This window comes from Artemia franciscana, chromosome 4, assembly GCF_032884065.1.
Source record: "Artemia franciscana chromosome 4, ASM3288406v1, whole genome shotgun sequence".
Classification (NCBI taxonomy): domain Eukaryota; kingdom Metazoa; phylum Arthropoda; class Branchiopoda; order Anostraca; family Artemiidae; genus Artemia; species Artemia franciscana.
In genome coordinates, this window is record NC_088866.1 from 58505538 (window position 1) to 58527081 (window position 21544).

General features: G+C 34.5%; 1 protein-coding gene across 1 annotated transcript in view; it reads right to left on the minus strand.

Moving 5' to 3' along the window:
* Nucleotides 1-3491: 3491 nt before the first annotated feature.
* The window catches only part of LOC136026666 (uncharacterized), a 49955-nt gene continuing 31902 nt past the window's right edge, over nt 3492-21544 (minus strand). The window contains exons 5-6 of the mRNA XM_065703407.1: nt 9175-9330; nt 3492-3790 (exon numbers count right to left, since the gene is read on the minus strand). Coding sequence (XP_065559479.1) covers nt 3735-3790; nt 9175-9330 — 212 coding nt within the window. The 3' untranslated portion in view covers nt 3492-3734. The remainder of the gene's footprint in view (nt 3791-9174; nt 9331-21544) is intronic.

A 21544-nucleotide genomic window follows, 5' to 3' on the forward strand; every position in this document is an offset into this window, starting at 1 on the left:
CCGCAGTTTTCTCAGATTTTTTCTTTTGGTTCTTATTACGTATATGAGGGAATTGCCCCCTCCTCAGTACAACACTCTTTCCACTAAAATGTTTGAGAATTTATAAAAAAAAAGCTTATTATTCTAATTAAACGGTCCTTGTGTGTCAGGAGTTATTCTTAAATAATTGGAACAAAAAGTCAAACAGCGTAAAGAGTGAGGTACTGAAAAGGGGGCAGCCCCCTCATATACGTAATAATTTCTGTTCATTTTAAGTTGTAATGTTGTTTCTTACTTTCAGTTGGAAAAAAGTTGTTCTTTTTTATTTAATAACCACCACAAGCCAAAAACATACAATATCTTCGGTTTATTATCACATTAAATAAAAAAAACAAGTTTTTTGAAATGAAAGTAAGGAGCGACAATAAAACTTAAAACGAACAGAAATTACTCCGTATATGAAAGGGGCTTTTCCCCCTCGACACCCCGCTCCTTACGCTAAAGTTTTTTATTGTTTTAAAAAGTAGAGTTGCGAGAAAGAATCAAACTTTAGCGCAAGGAGCGGGGTGTCGAGGAGGAAAAGCCCCTTTCATATACGGAGTAATTTCTGTTCGTTTTAAGTTTTAATGTCGCTCCTTACTTTCATTTCAAAAAACTTGTTTTTTTTTATTTAATTTCTGAAAGTTTTTGAATTAATGCATGTCTGATTTTGACTCTCCGTACATAAATTATTAAAATGAAATTTGCATATTAATTCTTTTTTTGGCTAAATGGCTTTCTCTTAGTTTTGATCAGACGATTTGAGAAACAAGGGGTGGGGAAGGAGGCCTAGTTGCCCTCCAATTTTTCGGTTACTTAAAAAGGCAACTAGATCTTTTAATTTTTAACGAACGTTTTTATTAGTAAAAAAATACGTAACTTAAGAATTAACTTACGTAACAAACTTTTATATACTTGTATTTTTGATTATATATATGAAAGGGTTGGTCCCCTCGTTAATACCTTGCTCTTCACACTAAATCTTGTTTTGTCCCAATTCTTTGAGAATGACCCCTGAATCAGAAAGGCCTAGAATAAATAGTTGAAATTACTTAAAAAAATTTTAGCATAAAGAGCGAAGTATTTATCTCCTCCTAAATACCTCGCTCTTTATGCTAAAGTTTTTTTTTAAAATCCCTCATATGCGTAATAATCTCTGTTCGTTTTAAGTTTTAATGCTTCTCCTTACTTTCAATTGAAAAAAAAATTTTTCATGTTTATATTTTCATTGTTTTTTCATAGTAATGCTAGAAAGTCCTGCGCCCTTTGCATTGAATTTCTCTTCCCCCATGAAATATTCCTCCAAGGAAAGATCCTCCCATATAGCCCCCTCCCCTGAACCCCACACCCAAACCACAAAAATCCCCCTGATAACGTCGGTACACTTCCCAGTAACTATTACTGTATGTAAACATTGGTCAAAGTTTGTAACTTGCAGCCCCTCTCCCAGGGACTGTGGGGGGTAAGTCATCCCCAAAGACATAGTTATTATGGTTTTTGACTATTCGGAACAAAATGGCTATCTCAAAATTTTGATCCGTTGACTTTGGAGAAAAAATGAGCGTGGGAGGGGGCCCAGGTGCCCTCCAATTTTTTGGTCACTTAAAAAGGGCACTAGAACTTTTTATTTCCGTTAGAATGAGCCCTCTTGCAACGCTCTAGGACCACTTGGTCGATACGATGACCCCTGGGAAAAAAAAAAAACAAAAAACAAATAAACACGCACCCGTGATTTGTCTTCTGGCAAAAAATACGAAATTCCCCATTTTTGTAGATTGGACCATGAAATTTTTTCTATAGGGTTCTCTGATACGCTGAATGCGATGGTGCGATTTTTGTTAAGATCCTATGACTTTTAGGGGGTGTTACCCCCTATTTTCCAAAATAAGGCAAATTTTCTCAGGCTCTTAACTTTTGATGACAAAGACTAAATTTGATGAAACTTATATATCTAAAATCAGCATAAAAACCCAATTCTTTTGATATATCTTTTAGCATCGAAATTCCGTTTTTTAGAGTTTCGTTTAATATTGAGCCGGGTCGCTCCTTACTACAGTTCGTTACCACGAACTGTTTGATAAAAATCATAGTTAAGAAGCTGCTTAAGATAAAATTAAAAGCTAAGATTGGCCGAAAAACAACACAAACAAATTGTTGTTAACATCGGCCATTATTTAACAAAATTCTAACTTTAGTGTAAAAAGCAAGGTACTGACGAGGGGAAGAAACTTCCTCATGTACGTAATATGAGAGGGTTCACCCCCTCGTCAATGCCTCCCTCTTTACGCTAAAGTTTGAATTTGGTTCCAATTCTTTAAGAATGCCCCCTGAATCCCAAAAGCCGTTTAATTAGAATAAATAGCTCTTTTGAAATTGCTAAAAGCACTTTAGCACAAAGAGCGAGATATTGACGAGGGGTCGAACCCCCTCATATACGTAATAATTTCTTTTTGTTTTGAATTTTAATGTTGCTCCTTACTTTCAGCTGAAAAAACACTTTTTTTAAGTTTAATCTCAAATTATTTTTTAAATAATGCTGAGAAATCCAGTGACCCCTTCATGGAAATTCTCTTCCCCCGTGAAAAATCCCTCCATGGAAAGATCCTCCCACCCCTGGGGAAAAAAACAAATAAACACGCATTCGTTATCTTTCTTCTGGCAAAAAATACAAAATTCCACATTTTGGCAGATATGAGCTTGAAAACTCTATAGTTGGGTTTTCTGATACGCTGGATCTGATGATGTAATTTTCAATAAGGTTCTACAACTTTTAGCGCGTGTTTCCCCTTTTTTTTCGAAAATAAGGCGAATTTTCTCAGGCTCGTAACTTCTGATGGGTAGGACTAAAGTTGATGAAACTTGTATATTTAAAATCAGCATAAAAATCCAATTCTTTTGATTTATCTATATTGTCAAAACTTCGTGTTTAGATTTTCGGTTACTATTGAGCCGGGTCGCTCCTTACTTACAGTTCGTTACCACGAACTGTTTCATTGTTTTAATAATTGAATCAACTATCAAATACAGTAAGTATCAAACTATAATTTCGATTCCTGGTTCCCGTCTTAGTAAAAAATTTATAACTACGATCAAATTAGTCATTTTTCTATTTAAATTATATCAATGTAGCTAATTGGAATGGACTGGGATTCCCTTTTGTCCTCAGATGCAGCTTTAGCTAGCTTCATGGAAATTTATTGTGGTATTTTTGACATTACTTCTGCTGGAAGGTTTTTCCTGTCATATATGACAGTGGAAAGCAACTTCCCTTGTACGAATGCAGGGGGGGGGCTGAATTCCTTCCTTCCCTTGTACGAATGCAGAGAGGGCTCAATTCCTTCCCCACAAATGTAGTGATAGTCCCATAAATCCCTTTGCTTTCTGTTTATCATGTCTGTTACCACGTTTTCAGTTTTCCTATTACCTCACTCTCTTGTTTTTTGTCTTTTTTCCAGGCAGAAAATTATTGAAAAATTATTTTATTAATTTATTTAATTGTTAAATATAATAAATATCAAACGATTAGTTGTACTGTATTTACATGTTGATCACTAATATAAACACACAGTTCTTTAGCACAGTTTTGGTTATGTAAACAAAAATGTTTAGAGATGCACTCAGCTGTTTTAGGTCAACATCGATGCGCACTTTTGAATTCTTAACCATCACTGAAGATGCTTTTTCTTTACTTGTTGTTTTCTTTTTGTCTATAGTGTTCATTCTAGACTTTTAACCAGACGTTGTAATTCCATTTCTGGGATTTCTGGAAGACCTGAAATATAAGAGGTGCAATTTAAACACTAATCAGCCAAACCTGGGGAAAGGGTCGGAAACTAAGTTTATTTTGGTCTCTTACTTTTTCAAATCCTTCATAAGGAGGATCCTTGAAGAGGAATTCAACCTCACCCCCCTTTTTGTGACCTATTACTATATCGAATAGACATTTACTAGCGGCGGAGTAAAGGCAACAATTGTTTACTATCCTATTTGTAAGGGAGGTTACTGATCTGAAATACTCACTAACCTTCAGGTACCTGTCGCGTAGTATCACTTAATTGTTTTCAGATTATTGATTTGCTAGAGATTATGGACTCTTACTTATTACAAAGTAAGATACAATGTTGTGGGTACCAGACATAAGGACAACTGGTAAATAGTTTTGTAGCCAGCCTTTTTCGTAATAACCATACCGATCTTTTATACAACTATACCAGCCTATACAAAGTTAAGCTGCTTCATTTACTATAATACCTTGTCAAAGAATAATTATTTTGCATCATCGTGCATATGAATATATATATATATATATATATATATATATATATATATATATATATATATATATATATATATATATATATATATATATATATATATATATATATATATTACAGCTACTATGGGCTAGAGTTTGTTCCTTATTATAACTGCCACCATAATTTACAATTCGAAAGATAGGCGTTTATAAATGTTTCATTTACTTATTACGTCATATGTGGCTACAGCCTATGATTATGGTGTCATGCACCAAGCTTGTACATAAAGTTTTTTTGTAAAAATATTTCATATTTTTTTTTATTACAAAAGGCAATAGATGTGGCAATTTCATTTTAAATGAGCCATTAAAAAGTTCTCTTTGATGTTCTAGTGCCCCACTAGCTGATGAAGAAGAACGGGACAAAAAAGATGGCGATGCAGAATATTGCAGTTCAAGCAAATTTTCTTGTTTTTCAAGCCAGTAGATTTTCCACGTCAGTCAAGGCAATTGACGGTAAGTTTCCTATATAGCGGTTTCGGACAAGGCAGTTCTAATTGAATACTTTTTGTTTTGATCTGATACTTTTTTTTTAAGAGTTGTGGGCTATTGTATTTCTTAGTATTGGACGTGATCATCCCTTACTAGGTTTCTAGCTACCGCTGCAACCCAGATGACTATTTAAGGTTTGACTACACTATTTTTTAAGTATTTTTTTACTCAAATAAATAAAATTAACCACTAAGATATTAAACCTTACTTCAGAATCTATAATATGAGTATTTAGCATAGGCTTTTGCTGGTCCAGAGCAACTGAAGATATGAGCTTCGTCTTCTGAGAATCCAGTTCTCCGCAGGTCTCTCTTGGAACACCAACCTCGATTGGGTAAGAACCTTCCGTGCAAGAAAGCTGGGAATCACTCTTTTCTCGGAAAGATTTTATAACGCCCTACTCGATGATCCCACTTTGTAAATATTACAATTAAACCCTTCAGTGAATATGAAAGCTTACCGTACGCTGGTACTTCGGAAGGCTGTTGGCATCGCAACCCAGGGTGTTGCAGGCACCACCAGCGCAGAAATATAACCTTGTCGAAAACCTGGAACATCTTTATGTAGCTGGAGCCGAGTGACCGTTTTATGACTTTTATCTGATGATGTACTGGTACTATATGCTTTGTGCCGTGGCAAGCCAAGGATATGGTCACGTTTGAAATAGTTTTAGTTTCTAACGTCCATTGTCTTTATAAACAAGCAATAATTGTTTATTTTCTCTCGAAAGCGACCCCAAATTTTTTCGCGAAAATTGGTATCTTGGGATATTCTCGCATAAAAAACGATCTAGATAGGTCAGAAACCTGAAAAAATTCGTTAAGAGCCTTAATTGTGGAAAAATGAGCTTCAATAATCAAAAATCTTTGAACAGCATTAGTATGAAACGACATTAAATTGTGGAAAGATTAAGAAACTGGTAATTGCAAAAATATTTGTATATATTTTAAAAAGGTATTCAAACGATTGCAAAACCTTAAAAAAGAAAACCAAAAGTTTGAAGCTCAGTTGAAATCGTTTTTAAAAATCGAACAAGCTTTAATAATCAAATATGTTTAAAAAAAATTTAGTATGAAAATACAGCAAATGGTCTGCGGTTAGACGACAAGCGACAATGAGAATCCATATATGGTGGCTGGTGGCTGGTAATTGCGAAAATATTTGTATATATTTTAACAAGGGATTACAACAATTCAAAAACCTTAAAAAAGAAAATCAAAAGTTTGAAGCTTAGTAGATATCGTTGTTAGAAATCGGTCTTGATCTAATAATCAAATACATTTGAAAAGACTGCAATATCAAAAGATAGCATATTGTCTGCGGTAAGAAGACAAGCAACAATGAGAATTCATACATAGAAGCGTGCCGCGTGCCGTTCATGCAGAAGATTATATTAAATTGCTTAAAGAGGAAAAAAACTGGCAATTGCAAAAATATTTGCATATATTTTGACAAGGGATTACAACAATTCAAAAGCCTTAAAAAGAAAACGAAAATATTGATGAATTATATCATTCTCCCTCCCCCCACTACAAGAGTGAATTTATCGCTATTGGGAAAATTGAAGATTTTTATGCACGGATAAGTTTACCTTAAATTGCTTAAAGAGTAAAAAAATGGTAATTGCAAAAATATTTATATAATTTTTTACAAGATATGACAACAAATCAAAAACCTTAAAAAAGAAAACAAAAGTTTGAATTCTAGTAGAAATCCTTGTTAGAAATCGGAATTGCAGTAATAGTCAAATATCTTTGAAAAGGTCAGTATGGAAAGAGATTAAATTGCGTAAAGAGCAAAAACGGGTAATTGCAAAAATATTTGTATATATTTTAACAAGGGGTTACAACAATTCAAAGGCCTTATAAAAGAAAATTGGAAGTTTGAACCCTAGTAGAAATCGTTGTTAGAAAAATATTATTACCGAATTTTTTTTCTTACAAGTATAAGCAACGTCTTTTTAAAACATGAAAAGTTGAAAAAATTTTAAGTTCAGTTCAGAATTGCTCAAGTTATTGTTAAAACTGCAAACATATTTACGGTGTCTGAGCAATAATTTTAATGTTTTAATTCAAACCAGAAAAAAAAAACCTGAAAAATTTTAAAGTTAGTTGTTTTTTGTTAGGTAAAATCCACCCGCTACGTGATAAAGCTTACATTTTTAAACGCAGCGAGTTATATAATGTCAATAACAAGGCCCAAAAAACTAAGATTTGCAATTATTATAGTTGATGATTCGGTATTTTGATAAGGGATTACAACAATTCAAAAACCTTAAAAAAGAAAAACAAAAGTTTCAAGCTTACTACACATCGTTGGTAGAAATTGGACTAGCTTCAGTAGTATACTTTAATTCAGTATAGCAATAACAAAATGGAATCTCTAAAATGACTAATAGGTTCTGGTAGTAAATGATAAACCTTTTCTAGAAAGCCTTTCGTGTTTGATCAGAGCTTGAATCCCCACTTTCATTCCGTATTTTGAGTGTTTTGCTTATGGGGATTGTAAGTATTTTAGACGATGATTATGATGTTAGTAAAACAGTTCAAAATAGGGATGATACCTTTTTATTGACAGTGAAATATAAAATTATTTAACTGGATATTTCGAACACATATACAGTGTTCATCATCAGCAGTGTTTTACTGCTGATGATGAACACTGTATATGTGTTCGAAATATCCAGTTAAATAATTTTATATTTCACTGTCAATAAAAAGGTATCATCCCTATTTTGAACTGTTTTACTTTCGTCATGGAAAGGCAGTGTGGTCTTCGAAGTTATCTAGATTATGATATTTTATGGAATTTTTTACGTTAGCCTAGTGTGAAAGAACTTATTTAAGTATGAAAGGTTGTAGTTAATGTACCGTAACTTAACCAGGTAGCATACAAAATTACGCATGTAATGTGAAAGTCGCTTATCTTGCAGTGCGGTCACCTCACTTATTTTAAATCCAGTAGACAGGTTCTTTTTGTCTTTGGCTGAATCTTTGCTTTGCAAGATTGGTCCATAGCGATGTCAACTTGAATTTGATAATGCAGTCATTATTGGCCCAAAAATGTGTCGAAATCCAAACAACTCCTTAACTAGCCAATTTTGTCCGATATATACAGGTGCGAAATCGTTATGCACTGAAAAGCATTACCACCGTGTGCACCCACTAGAACCTCTATGGTGGTGAAGTTGTAGAAAGTTTTTCCTAGGGGGAGGGGAGCAAAGCCTAAAAATATTTTTACCATCACTTTTTGCAAAAACTACCATATAATGAGCTTTCTATGTTTTTTGGTTTTGCAAGGGATAGCTTAAGCGGGGTTCAAAAAACTAGTGTTGTTATTTTAACGCTTATTGATATCCCGAATTGTTTTTCATATAATCCCTCAGAAGTTATGGATATTATAAATAAAATTACTATAAATTACCCTTGTACCTATTTTTGTAATAAATTGTACTATTTTTGGAAGAATTTTGAAGGGCTGTTTCTGAGGATTTAACAGTATGTCAAAATTGCCCATTTGGGGCTTAACAGAAATCCTAAGAGGTAGTAAAAATAATTCATCCACTTGATAGAATTTTCAGGGAGTGATGATTAGCATATATGCTTTTCCAAAGGTCCAAAGCTCAAAACCATAATCCTAAAATCCTGGGAAAATTCCAAGGAGTTGCAGGTCTGGCATTTTGATTAAGGAGCTACTTGGGTTTTCACCAAGCAAGTTCTGTACTATCAATATTGAAAAAAAAGTAATCTATTACTTACAGTTTAACATTCGCATACAATTTTATTTAAGAAATCCTGTGTATTGGAGGATACTAAAATATTTTTTGGCCCCTGCAACCATCTTAGGTTTAATCATGCCTGAAAACCACGATTTTCACAGATTTTTCCTTTGCTTGTTTCGAAATTATTAAGTTATTAGGGCAGTATCACATTTTCATCAGTGTTGTACTGCTGAACCAAGAAATTACCAAGCAAAACTAATTACTTGAATTTGACAACGCTTTTTGTCCCTGAAAAGTTCAACAATCTGCTCATTATCAAAGACTACTATAACTTTTGAGCTAAGCAGCACCTTCTTCACCTTTTTGGTCCCATATCTTTTTAGTATGTTTTTTGTTTACTTTTTATCCACACTGTCATTTTTTGTTTAGTTTTGCAACCGTTACCCTACTATCAAAAATTACGTAACTGCTTATTAAAGTTTTTTAGAAATTAATTCCCTGATTTTTCAAAATTTGTTGAGATGCATATGACTGTGTAAATTTTCTACTTAACCAATTCAAAGAATCAGGTTTCACTTTCACTATCCTTGGTATTTAAAGCAAATGAACATAATTATGAAATTCTTACCTAGTTGTGCTAAATGAAGATCTGCTAGTCTTTTCTGTCTGGGTCTTAGCTTTCTTTTTAAAATAGCCCTTCGTCCTCCAGTGACGCACATCATGCCATATACTCTGATGCCTGGAACGTGGGCGTACGCTGGCTGATCATGGCTCATAGGACCCTCTAGCAAGAAAAATTTTATTCAAAACAAAACAAAATGTTTAAAGTAGCAGCACTTTTTTTTGCACGACTTTAGCGCCAAAAATTGTCGGTTAATCCTTCCGTGTATATGTTTTTGTAAAATCTGTAATCGAATTCATAAAATTTTGTAGCTGATAAATTTGAGCTTATGGTATTCAAATAAAGTATTGCAAACTTTCTGAAAAAATGTGTTCATAGCATTCAAGCTGCATATTTAACTTCATAACTTGCATGATTTATAAGATGCCTGGCTTTGACTGAAATTCGTAGTTTTTAGTTATCTTTTTTCTTTTTACTCCTACGCCCTGAGCTTTATTTAAAAAAATGTATCTCAAAATGTGTAAAAATTGAAATAATTCCGATATTTGATCCTTATACTAATTTACTTTGATTTGTAAAACAGAAAATCCTAGACCGAAAATTCAGTCCTCGTTATCATCAATTTAGGGAGACTTCAGATTACTATAGAGTAAACATAAGTACTGTAACTCCATATGAAGTTAATTATTATTTTAACTTAATTCTATAGAAAGAAATAAAGAAAGAAATTTTATTTGAGCCCTACGGCCATACACAACATGATTTAATAATACAACACTGCACAGAACACACACTCAATATAAAACAATACTTATTTTCATTCACTCGGGCTCGACTGAGCCTCTCCCGCCTTTTCCACATATCGTGCCATTTTGCATATGGTTCCAGGCATCGAAGACCTCAGGATATCAGAAAGCAGCACCAACCAATGGTCCCCCCAAATTTCATCCCTAAGACTTTCAAGCTCCTGGCACTCCATGAGGAAATGGGCTAAATTATTATCCTCTTTTCCGCAATACCCACACTTACCATTTGTACCCTTTTTTTTAATTCTATATGAAGTCTAATATGATAAATAGTTGAGCAATTGTTTCAGAATATCTTCAGGTGCACGGTTGAGCTGCTGTCTATAAAAAAAAAGCTGCACTGCAAATGGGGTTCGATCCTATTTCAAATTGTTACTTCAATCATTAATGCACGTTTATTATTTTAATGCACGTTTTTAATATAATGCACGTTTGTTCGAGGAGGAGAGTTCAAAGGGGTCGATTTAGACCCCTTTTCCAAAAAATTTTTGGCATTACGAGCTAGGAAGAATTCGAATTGGCTGTGGAGAAACCAAAATCTTGCCTGTATCACAAAATGTTGTCATTCCTAGAGGCAATAAGCTTGTTTCTACTTCCTCAACTCGGAATATTTCAAATTTTCAGCAATTGAATACCGTGGGAGAATTAGTGGTGAAGTCTAGCGTAACGGAAAATTGCAAACAACGGATGCTGTTGTTTTACAAAATTTTGCAAACAAAAAAAAAAAATGCCAGCAATAATATTATAAGGCCTTTTGCCAAAAATGCACCTGAAACTCATTAAAATAATTTCAGTGGTTTTATTCTCATGCTACTTCTTTGGCGAATATTTTAATAGAATATTGAATATAAAAAACATTCTCAACTTCATTCTTCTGACATCAATATCCGTTAATGATGAGAAATAAGTCCGTCATATCTATGTTGAAGGGCAAATCGCTGAATTTGGTTTTTAAAATTTTGGCCACCTTGCCTATATTATTCCGTTTTTCTTAGTTGTATCTTAATAGTTGTTATAGTTGGAAACTCAAAATAATTAAATTTATTTTTCGATGCAGTTAAACTTTTTTCTGAAACATTCTTTGGAAACTCCCCTAGAACATCTTCTGGTCAGTAGCTAGAAATTCATTAACATATATTATGTACTACATGATAATATTTACGCGCACTGGAATTACTGGGAATAAAATCATTGTTTTTTTTATTTCTTCAAGGAAATTACAAAAAAAAATTATTGTTTAAAATTTCAGGAATCAATTGCCCTTTTACTCTCCCCTAACTAATTGGCCCTCCTGTGTGGTAAAAGTATACCACGAGGGTTATAAAACGTGACGTTTCAAGACGTAAACCAGCTGGTGGAGAGTGTATAGCCCTTCAGGTAATACCTATTATATTGCTGTATTTTGCTAAGACAGTTCTAAAGTAATATATACACTACGATGCTTAATAAAAAGTTATTTATCTGCTACAATAAAGCTGTTGAGTTTATTTGTTGTTGATGTCCTTATTATTTCGTTCTGATAAGATTCTAATATGTAGTTTCGATTCCCCATCTCCTTCTACGATTTTTTTTCCCTCGAGAAATATTTTTTCTAAAAATGAGATTAAGGGTGACGAGGTTTGGAGAACTGTCGGCATCACATCTTGCGATTTTATGACTTATTTACAAGATTAAGTGCAACCTTAAGTGCAACTTCAAGTGCAGCCGAACTGAGAATAAATTTGTCGAAGTCGTCAGAGTTCGCAGTTCATTAGTTTTATTAGTTGCTCAAAATCTTGGAGATGCCCTTGTATAAGCATGCACTCAGGAGTTTAGTTTTTGGTGGCGGGGGGGGTATATAATCGTCGGAAAATCCCATAAGAGACAACTCTGATGATAAACATGTAACAAATAATACAGTTTTGGAATTAAGGAGCCTTGAGGTGCCCCTGGACGTGTGCTTGAGTTTTACCCTACGGCTCTGAAGCACTGTGTGCCGTTCGAACAATATTCAAAAGAGAATATTTAGTAGATTTAAACGACCTCAAATCTTCTGAATAATTCAGGAATTGTGGTTCTAAAAGTTAAAATCTTATTTTTATCTCCCAAAGCATTATTTTAATCACTCCTAGTAACAGACAGTAGACCAGAAGGCAGAAATAATTTCTGAAATTCATCTATTATTTTTTTGAAGGGTGTAAAATAATTTCAATGTCTTCAAGGCATAGCTGACTCCTACACAAATGAGCCAAATCCTAATTTTCTTTGAGTGTCATTATTACGACTCTTACTACAATTAAGAATTAGGCAAAATTGCAGTTTAGCAGCTTCTTCTAAGGAAACATGCTAATAAAATAAAGCTAGTAACAGTGAATACTGTTACGTTGAAAAAGAGGACAAACAAAAATCTAATTACTCAAAATCTAGTTACTTCCTTGCAATATCCTCAACCCATGGCTCACTCCTCATGTCACACAAATGAGCAAAATCCTAATGTTCATTAATTCCTTATTATGACTTCTATAGAATTATGACTTACCATAACGAATTAGGTAAAATTGCAGTTTATCAGCTCTTCTGAAAGAAAGATGTTAATAAAATAAAGGTATATCTCAAAGATAACTGGAGAAAAATAGAAAATCTTAGAGCTAGAAATGGGCTTTCGGGATAAACGCCTCTTCCCCTCCTCCCTATCAAATAAAATAATAAACCCATTGGGATCCGGGTATGCAGGAGACCTTTGAACCTATCTCTGCCTTTGAAATGTCAAAATTTTATGATTTTCCAGTGACTTTTTATTTTTTATTTCTTGATCTGTACCTTATGTTCACACCCCTCCTTATAAAGCCTGTTTAAACTACAAAATGTGAAAAGCCAATGTATGTTTATGTATGTAATATGTGTGTGTGTTTCAAAGCTGATAAACCCATACACAAAAAATATAAAAAAAAAATTAATATTTACAGGCCTCTAAAACTTTTAAAGTCGAAATTATCTATTGCCGCTCAATGTTTAAGAAATATACTTTTTTCAAGGAATACACATTTTTTTTCAGTATTTGGGTTAAAATTGCCGTCCAATCGCACTCGACTGTCATAAACTGTCATTTAGAGTTGATCTTATTGAAGCACCGAAATGTTGTGAAGCGGGAAAAGCTGACCCACTTTTCTTTATTCATTTTTTCGCCATTTTCTTTTCCGTTTCTTTGTTGCGTTTTGATTGCATTAAAGGAAATCCTTTCTTTAAGGATACCTTACTTTAAATATAAAAAGAAAATTTAAAACGTCCGGTTGTCAAATTGAAAAGAGTAAAACCAAAAAGTGATGCCAATATAGATGAATAAAAATTGTTGAAGATTTTATAATTAAATAAGAAAATGGTTTAAAAGCGCATTAATTTTTAAATTATTAAAATTTAAATAAAGGATTTTTTATTTTTCTTAGTTACAAGCCCTAAAACTCCTCAAATAAAGACAAACTTTGACCCCACGTTGCTGTTCACAGAAGAGCAAGGTCGAGTCTGTTCCAATTGTCCTGTACATGAATTACTATCAATGAATAAATGAGACCAAATCGAAAATAAACTATAGCTCCTTCGCAATTTGTTTGGGAAAAAAAAAGAATCAAGCTAAACTTAAAACGAACAGAGACCACAACAAACAGGAGAAGAGCTAATGCCACCTAAGTGTTTTGAGCTGACCCCAGAAAATGCCCACAGCGTATTAATAACGATCATATTCTTAAATCTAAAAGTATTTGAAAAAAAAACCCGCGGACAGTTTTCTAGCCTGAAAATTATCCCTCCTGCGGAAAACTCGTCCGTGGAAAATTCCACTCGATGGAAATTCTGCCCAGCAAAAATCTTTCCCCATTGCTGAAGATCCCCCCCTGACAGTTCTCCCTGGAAAATTTTCCCCGTATGTGAAATAACGATCGTATTTTCAAATTTAGAAGTATCTGAAAATCAGGTTATGATATTTAACCTACCCGTTGGGCGTTATTGGATAATTAATGTCCAGAAAATGTCGATAGTGGGAACGGAAGTAACTGCCGAGCATTTGTAGGGGTCTCCGATTTCAGTGAACGCGAAAAGTATTCGAAAGAGTAAGAGGGCCTTCGGCAGGAGGGGAGGCGGGTAGGAGGATTCTTTCTTAAAACGTCAGCAAGAGTGTACTCAACAATTTTTTTAAGTTCCTGGGTGATCGGATGATCAGTGTAGCAATGCATATAGGAAGCGCAGACACACAGAAACATAGACGCACATTCGATTTTTATACAGATAGAAATTGAAAAATAATTTCTTTTAATGTATTTTGTTTTTCCAGTAAAGTGCAAATGACGCTCAGGCCTTTAGAAGGCTTAGTCTTACCATTGTCTTTGGAAATTTCTATTTATTTTAAGTTTGACTGGATTGTTCGTTGTAATTTCTGTCCCTTTTGGGTCTTATTTATTCGTTTTAAGTTTGAATTACTGTATTAATTTGTTTCTGTTCACCTTTGGTCAAATATATTTTTTTTTTACTTTATTATGGACAACTTGTTTTTTCGAAAATAGTTTATTATTAACTAATTTATGCTCGTTTTTAAACGGCATCGTTTTTTTAGTGGTTAATAAAAGTAATATTTGTAAAGTCTTCTTTGGATTTTCTACTTGGGAATTAAGATTAGCTCTTTAAATTTTAGACAAAATTTTGCAGCGAAAAAACGTAATTAAATAGATTGAAAATCTGCATAATTTTTACCTTCTGTATGGCTGAAGACATATTGTCCCTCGTCGTGTTATGACCTTGAATATAGATGAAAATTGATCCATCATTTTACTAAAGAATCTTATCATATTATATTTTGTTGTAATTGCTTGTTTGTTTCAAGAGATGCATATTGAAGTTATTTATTAAAAAGAGTTCTGTTTCACTGTTGACAAAATTACAAATAAAAAATGATGTTAAGGAGAAAACAACCACATTTGTTTCCTGATTAAGGCTTTCTTGGTGGGAAAACATATTTGTTCATGCTCTGAAATTTTAATGCAGATCAGCGGAAAAAACAGGAGAAAAAAAATTTAATATTTTGTATAAGAATATGCAGATTCAGGAATGATTGATATTGTTTTAATCAGTAATAATAGCTTATTTCGGAAAAAAATTTGAAAACTTGTAAAAAGAGCCGGAAACACTGATAAGTTTACCTTTTTCAGTTTAATTTCTCCAGCACTGGTAAGGCATTAGAATATCGTAGAGAACTGTTTGATGTTATTTGAAAACAAATATTCACATTTAAACACTTTTCGTAATTTCATCATGACAACACCATCATGAAATGCCTTACAGCGCCAAAATCCAATTTTAGCGTCATTTCTGGAGTGTATTAAATAAAAAAAAGTTTTTTTAACTGAAAGTAAGGAGCGACATTAAAACTTAAAACGAACAGAAATTACTTCGTATATGAAAGGGGCTTCTTCCTCATCAATGCCCCGCTCTTTACGCTAAAGGTTGACTCTTTCTCTCAAATTTTCTTTTTAAAACAGTAAAAAACTTTAGCGTAAAGAGCGGGGCGTTGATGAGGAAGCAGCCCCTTTCATATACGAAGTAATTTCTGTTCGTTTTAAGTTTTAATGTCGCTCCTTACTTTCAGTTAAAAAAAACTTGTTTTTTTTATTTAATTTCTGAACGTTTTTGAAGCAATGCATGTTTTGATTTTGGCTCTCAACAGAGGAATAATTAAAACGAAATTTGCATTTTTTTTTTTTTTTTTGGCTAAATGGCTTTCTCATAATTTTGATCGAATGATTTTGAGAAAAAAAGAGCAGGGGAGGAAGCCTAGTTGCCCTCCTATTTTTTGGTTAATCAAAAAGGCAACTCGAACTTTTAATTTTTTACGAATCTTTTTATTAGTAAAAGATTTACGTAACTTATAGATTAGCTTACGTAAAGAACTTTTGTATTCTCATGTTTTTATTACATATATGAGGGGGTTCGCCCTCTCGTCAGTACCTCGCTCTTTACACTAAAGCTTAAAGTTTGTCCCAATTCATTAAGAATGACCCCTGAATAACAAAATCCGTAGAATAAATGGTTGAAATTACTAAAAATACTTTAGCGTAAAGAGCAAGGTATTAGGAGGAGGTGAGCCCCTCATATGCGTAAAAATTTTTGTTCGTTTTAAGTTTTAATGCTGCTCCTTACTTCCAGTTGAAAAAACTTTTCGTATTTATTTTTTCATTTTTTTTTTAATAATGCTAGAAAATCCTGCGCTCTCTTCATGGAAATTTTCTTCCCCCATGACAAATTCCTCGATGGAAATTTCCCCCAACATATACCCCTCTTGTCAACCCCTCCCCCAACCAAAAAATCCCCCTGCAAACGTCTATACACTTCCCAATAAGCATTACTATATGTAAGCACTGGTCAAAGTTTGTAACTTGTAGCCCCTCCTACGGGGACTGTGGGGGAGTAAGTCATCCCCAAAGACATAGTTATAAGGTTTTTCGACTACGCTGAATAAAATGGCTATCTCAGAATCTTGATCCGTTGACTTTGGGAAAATAATTAGCGTGGGAGGGGGCCTAGGTGCCCTCCAATTTTTTGGTCACTTAAAAAGGGCACTAGAACTTTTCATTCTGTTAGAATGAGCCCTCTCGCAACATTCTAGGACAACTGGGTCGATACGATCACCCCTGGGGAAAAAAAACAAACAAACACGCATCCGTGATCTGCCTTCTGGAAAAAAATACGAAATTCCTCCTTTTTTTTAGATAGGAGCTTGAAACTTCTACAGTAGGGTTCTCTGATACGCCGAATCTAATAGTGTGATTTTCGTTAAGATTCTATGACTTTTAGTGAGTGTTTTCCCCTATTTTCTAAAAAAAACGCAAATTCTCTCAGGCTCGTAACTTTTGATGGGTAGGACTAAACTTGATGAAACTTATATATTTAAAATCAGAATTAAAAATTAATTCTTTTGATATATCTCTTAGGATCGAAATTCCGTTTTTTAGAGTTTTGGTTACTATTGAGCCGGGTCGCTCCTTACTACAGTTCGTTACCACGAACTGTTTGAAAGGCTTAAAACCATAAAAGATCTTCCACTGAAATTTCCATGCTCGAAAATTATCACGCTAGTGTTTAATATCCCCCTCCTTTATACTTCCCTGCCTTTTCGCTTTTGCAATTGGAAAGCAAAAAAAAAGCTTCGAAAAAACTACAAGTGAAATTAATTTATTTGAGCACAAAGCTGATTCTGTAATGTTAGAAGCTATTTACTTTCAGTTTGACACTAAAATTATTTACGAAAAAAATTCTTGGAAATTATGTAAAAGTGCTTGATACCCGAAAGTGCCTTCTTTTTCTTTCTCCTTTTCCCCAGCCCTGGCCGGTCACTGGAACATCGTAGGGGTTCTGAAATGGATAACCTTCAGAGGCTCTCGAAATTAGTGTTTTATCACACTCTCCCCTCCCCCCTGTAAAGGTGTGCATTAACTGGTGACTGGTTTGATGTTGCATAACATACTTCACACAAAATTTCCAAATGAAAAGGCGATTGGTTCACAATTCAAACCTGCTTACAAATATAATAGTCGAAACCGTCACAATATTATTTTAGGATTTTTTTCAGCAGATATTTCTGAGCCTGGAAAGTTTTGGTTTCTTCCCAATACCTTTCATCTTTTTCAAGTTCTTTCTGACTTTTCTGTATTCCTAGACTAGAGACTACATCCCATTAAATATAACTCCAGCCAGGGTACAAGTTGTTTCTAACCTTAGAGATGAGGCCCAAATTCGACGACGCTCCCTACTTACCATTCACACATCAGATGAAAATAATTCCAATATTTGACCAAGTAGAGGGAAAGAAATCAAAACCTGGTCATTTAAATGGAAACTGGACAAAGTCCTACTTGAACGGAGCAGTTATTAGCGACGCCATGCACGAGAAGATACACGCAAGCAGCATCCCGAAAGAGAAGGGTTTTTTCTGTCCCCAGTGACAGAAATTAATTGCAGTCGCGGCTTCGCTGCTACTTTGTCTTTGGTCCAAATTAGTTTAGCTCGTCAAAATAGGTAACCTAAGTTAGAAAATCCAAACGAAGAGACAAGCATATTTTGAGCTTCTCATCAGTATTAGTTCAAACTTAATCTTAGGCCTTGGGTTGAGTTCAGTGATACAAGGCTTAATTTAAATATGGTTGAGTAACATAAGGGTTAAGTCAGAAGAGGGTTGATTTAAACGGGGGTCCAGTGGCAAGAGTTTTTTTTTTTTTTTGTTTAATGGAGTTGTACAGGGGCTCTGTCAAACGAGGTTTCAATTAAATGGGGCTAAGTTGCATGGGGCCCAGTTAAACAGGGGTTCAGTTCCACCAGTGCCTAGTCAAATAGGATTGAGCTGCACAGGTGTCTAGTTGCACGATGATTCCGTTAGATAGGGCTGAGTTGCACGTGGATCCAATCAAGCAGGGATTCAATTGCACAAGGATTCAGTTAAAAGGGATTGAGTTTCGCATACGCTCAGTTACGGCGGCCAGCTTTTACCCCCCGGAATTTACCCTCCCAAAAAACACCCTCGGCTTTTAACCCTCTGAAAATACCCCCTGTGGAAAATTTCCCCTGGAAATCCCCCCTCTGGAAAACCCCCTTTCGTGGAGAACACTTCCCCGAGGAAAATACACCGCCCCCGCAAAATACCCCCTGTGGAAAATAAGGCTTTCCAAATTTGATAATTCTATTTGAGTTTTTTTTCTGTAGAAGGAAGGAATGTTGGTACTTGTGTATTATACGTCGCTCACTCAAGTTTACGCTGCGTAAAACTCGAGAACAAACCGGATAGTTTCTTTCAGCTTAGCGTGAGAAAAGTCACATACAAGTGACAGAATAGATGGGATATATATGATTTGGGCTGTACATTTGCACATAAACTATATGGGGGGAGTATAAACTATGTGGACATTTTAAAGTCAGAAAACAGTTCTTACTTCATAATATGCAAAATTATTGTACCTAACACACTTTGCATGCAGACCCGCTATACTTTACCCCCCCCTCCTTATTGTACAAATATATAGCCCAAATTAGTTTCTAAAGTAACAAAGAAACTAACGAAGAAACTGGTCTGTTCTCGAGTTTTACATATCGTAAAGTTGAGTGAGTGGCGTATAATACACAAGTACCGGAATTTTTCATGGAGAGAGAGCCGGATTTCCCGGTATTATCTAAAAGCGATGAGAAATTAAATAAACAAGTTTTTTTCAACTGAAAGTAAGGAGCAACATCAAAACTTAAAAAACAAACAGAAACTATTACATATATGAAAGGACTTGTCCTTTCCACAAGGCCTTGCTCTTTACGCTAAAGTTTTGATTTTTTGTCCTAATTCTTTTTGAACAATTCCTGAAACACAATGGCCGTTTAGTTATATTAATAAGCTTTATACTAAAATTCTGTAATAAAACTTTAGCGTAAGGAGCGCGGTCTTGAGGTGGAGGCAACCGCTTTCATATACGTAATAATTTCTATTCGTTTTCAGGTTTGATATTGCTCCTTACTTTCGGTTGAATAAACTTGTTTTTAATTTAGCTTCTGCTCGTTTCTAAGCGATCGGAAATTATAATTACGGTACTTGTGTAAATATGCCACTCGCTCAAGTTTACGATATGTAAAACTCGAAAACAAACCAGTTTCTTTGTTAGTTTCTTCGTAATCAAACAGTTCGTGGTAATGAACTTTAGTAAGGAGCGACCCGACTCAATAATAATCAAAACTCTAAAAAATGGAATTTTGATAGCAATAGTTACATCAAAAGAATCACATTTTTACGCTGACGCTAAAGTACGTCTCGCTCTTTACGCTAAAATTCTTTATTGCTTTAGAAAGTAGAGTTGTGAGAAACAGTCAAACTTTAGCGTAAAGAGCGAGGCGTTGAGGAGAGGAAAACTCCTTTCATATACGGGATAATTTCTGTTCGTTTTAAGTTTTAATGTCGCTCATTACTTGCAGTTGAAGAACTTGTTTTTTTTATTAATTTTTTTTAGAAACGAATTTGGGCCATGCAAAGTGTGTTTGGTACAGTTATTCTACATATTATGAAGAAAGAACTGTTTGTTTTTTTTACACTTCAAACTGTCCAAATACTTTCCCTCCCCCTCTTATGTTTAAATATATAGCCCAAATTAAGTATTTCCTATGTATTCTGTCACCTGTCTTTGTTTTGTCTCACGCTAAGCTAACGAAACGAACGAAGAAACGAACGAATAAACCGGCTTGTTTTCAAGTTTTACACAGCGTAAAGTTAAGTGAGTGGCGTATAATACACAAGTACCAAAATTCCTATCCACAACAGAAAACAAACTCAAATAAAATTCTCAAGTTTGTAAAACCTTATTTTCCATAGGGGTTATTTACCGGGGAATATTATCCGCGGGGGGGGGGGTACTTTCTATGAACGGTGGGGGTATTTTTCAGAGGAGGGGGTTTCAGGGGGCTATTGTACACGGAGGGGTATTTTCCTGGGGTGGATAAACGCTGGGGGGGTATTTTCCGTGGAATTTACTTTCCTCGGGGGGAAATTTTCCGCGAGGGTATTTTCTGCGGGGGAGTATTTTCTGGGAGGTATAAACGCCTAAAAACTTCAGTTACACTCATACCCTTTTTATACACTGTATAACGTCAATGCAATACAGTCTTGTTTTTTATGCTCTTTAAATGTATTTGAATGTGACACCACTGACATGAAATATATATATATATATATATATATATATATATATATATATATATATATATATATATATATATATATATATATATATATATATATATTATATGTATTTTAATAAGGGCTCCAAAGTAAACTCAGACGAAGGTTGCACGTCCTGGCCATGACCCACCAAAAAATTGTCATGTCCCACTGGTTGGGGATGTGCCCCACGTTGGGAGTCACGGTTCTAAAGAATCTAGAAATCGGGGCTACATAGCGTCTTTTGCTTTAATCGGGTACGCCTGTTGCTTTCAGAGTACAACATAGAGAAATTATTGGAGTCTTGATCTAGAAAACGATCCATAAGAACACGCCCGAAATACAACTATTTAGGAGCTAAAAGGCATTTGATCCATTTCCAATCCTCCTAAGATCCCTCTCCCTACTCCCCCAAAAATATATAGTTTACTTGGCCCAAAAAGTCGTCTCAAGAATTTTCAAGCTAATTCCACACTAAGGATAAAACATGCCCCCCCCCCTTTCCATTATAAAACTTGTGAGTAAACAACAGTTAACTTGCAGAATTTACGGTCCATGTACCAAGTGTTGTGTGGGGGGAGAGGGGTAAAAATGGCACAGAAGGATGACTGGTTGTCCTCCAACAATTTTTGACTGTTAGAAAAAATTAAAACTTTAAATTTACCATCTTCAATGTTCATTTCTATTCCGCACATAATAGAGATAGGGTATTTTGATAACCTGGATTCACCCAGCATCTTTTGATTTAGCTCCTCCCTTTTCCCCAAGTCATATTTCAACGTCCACTAGCACCCTCAATATTCCCTGAAATATGCAACTGAATAACCTAAGCTGTTCCTTTGGTATTGTAGATACGCCTATTTTA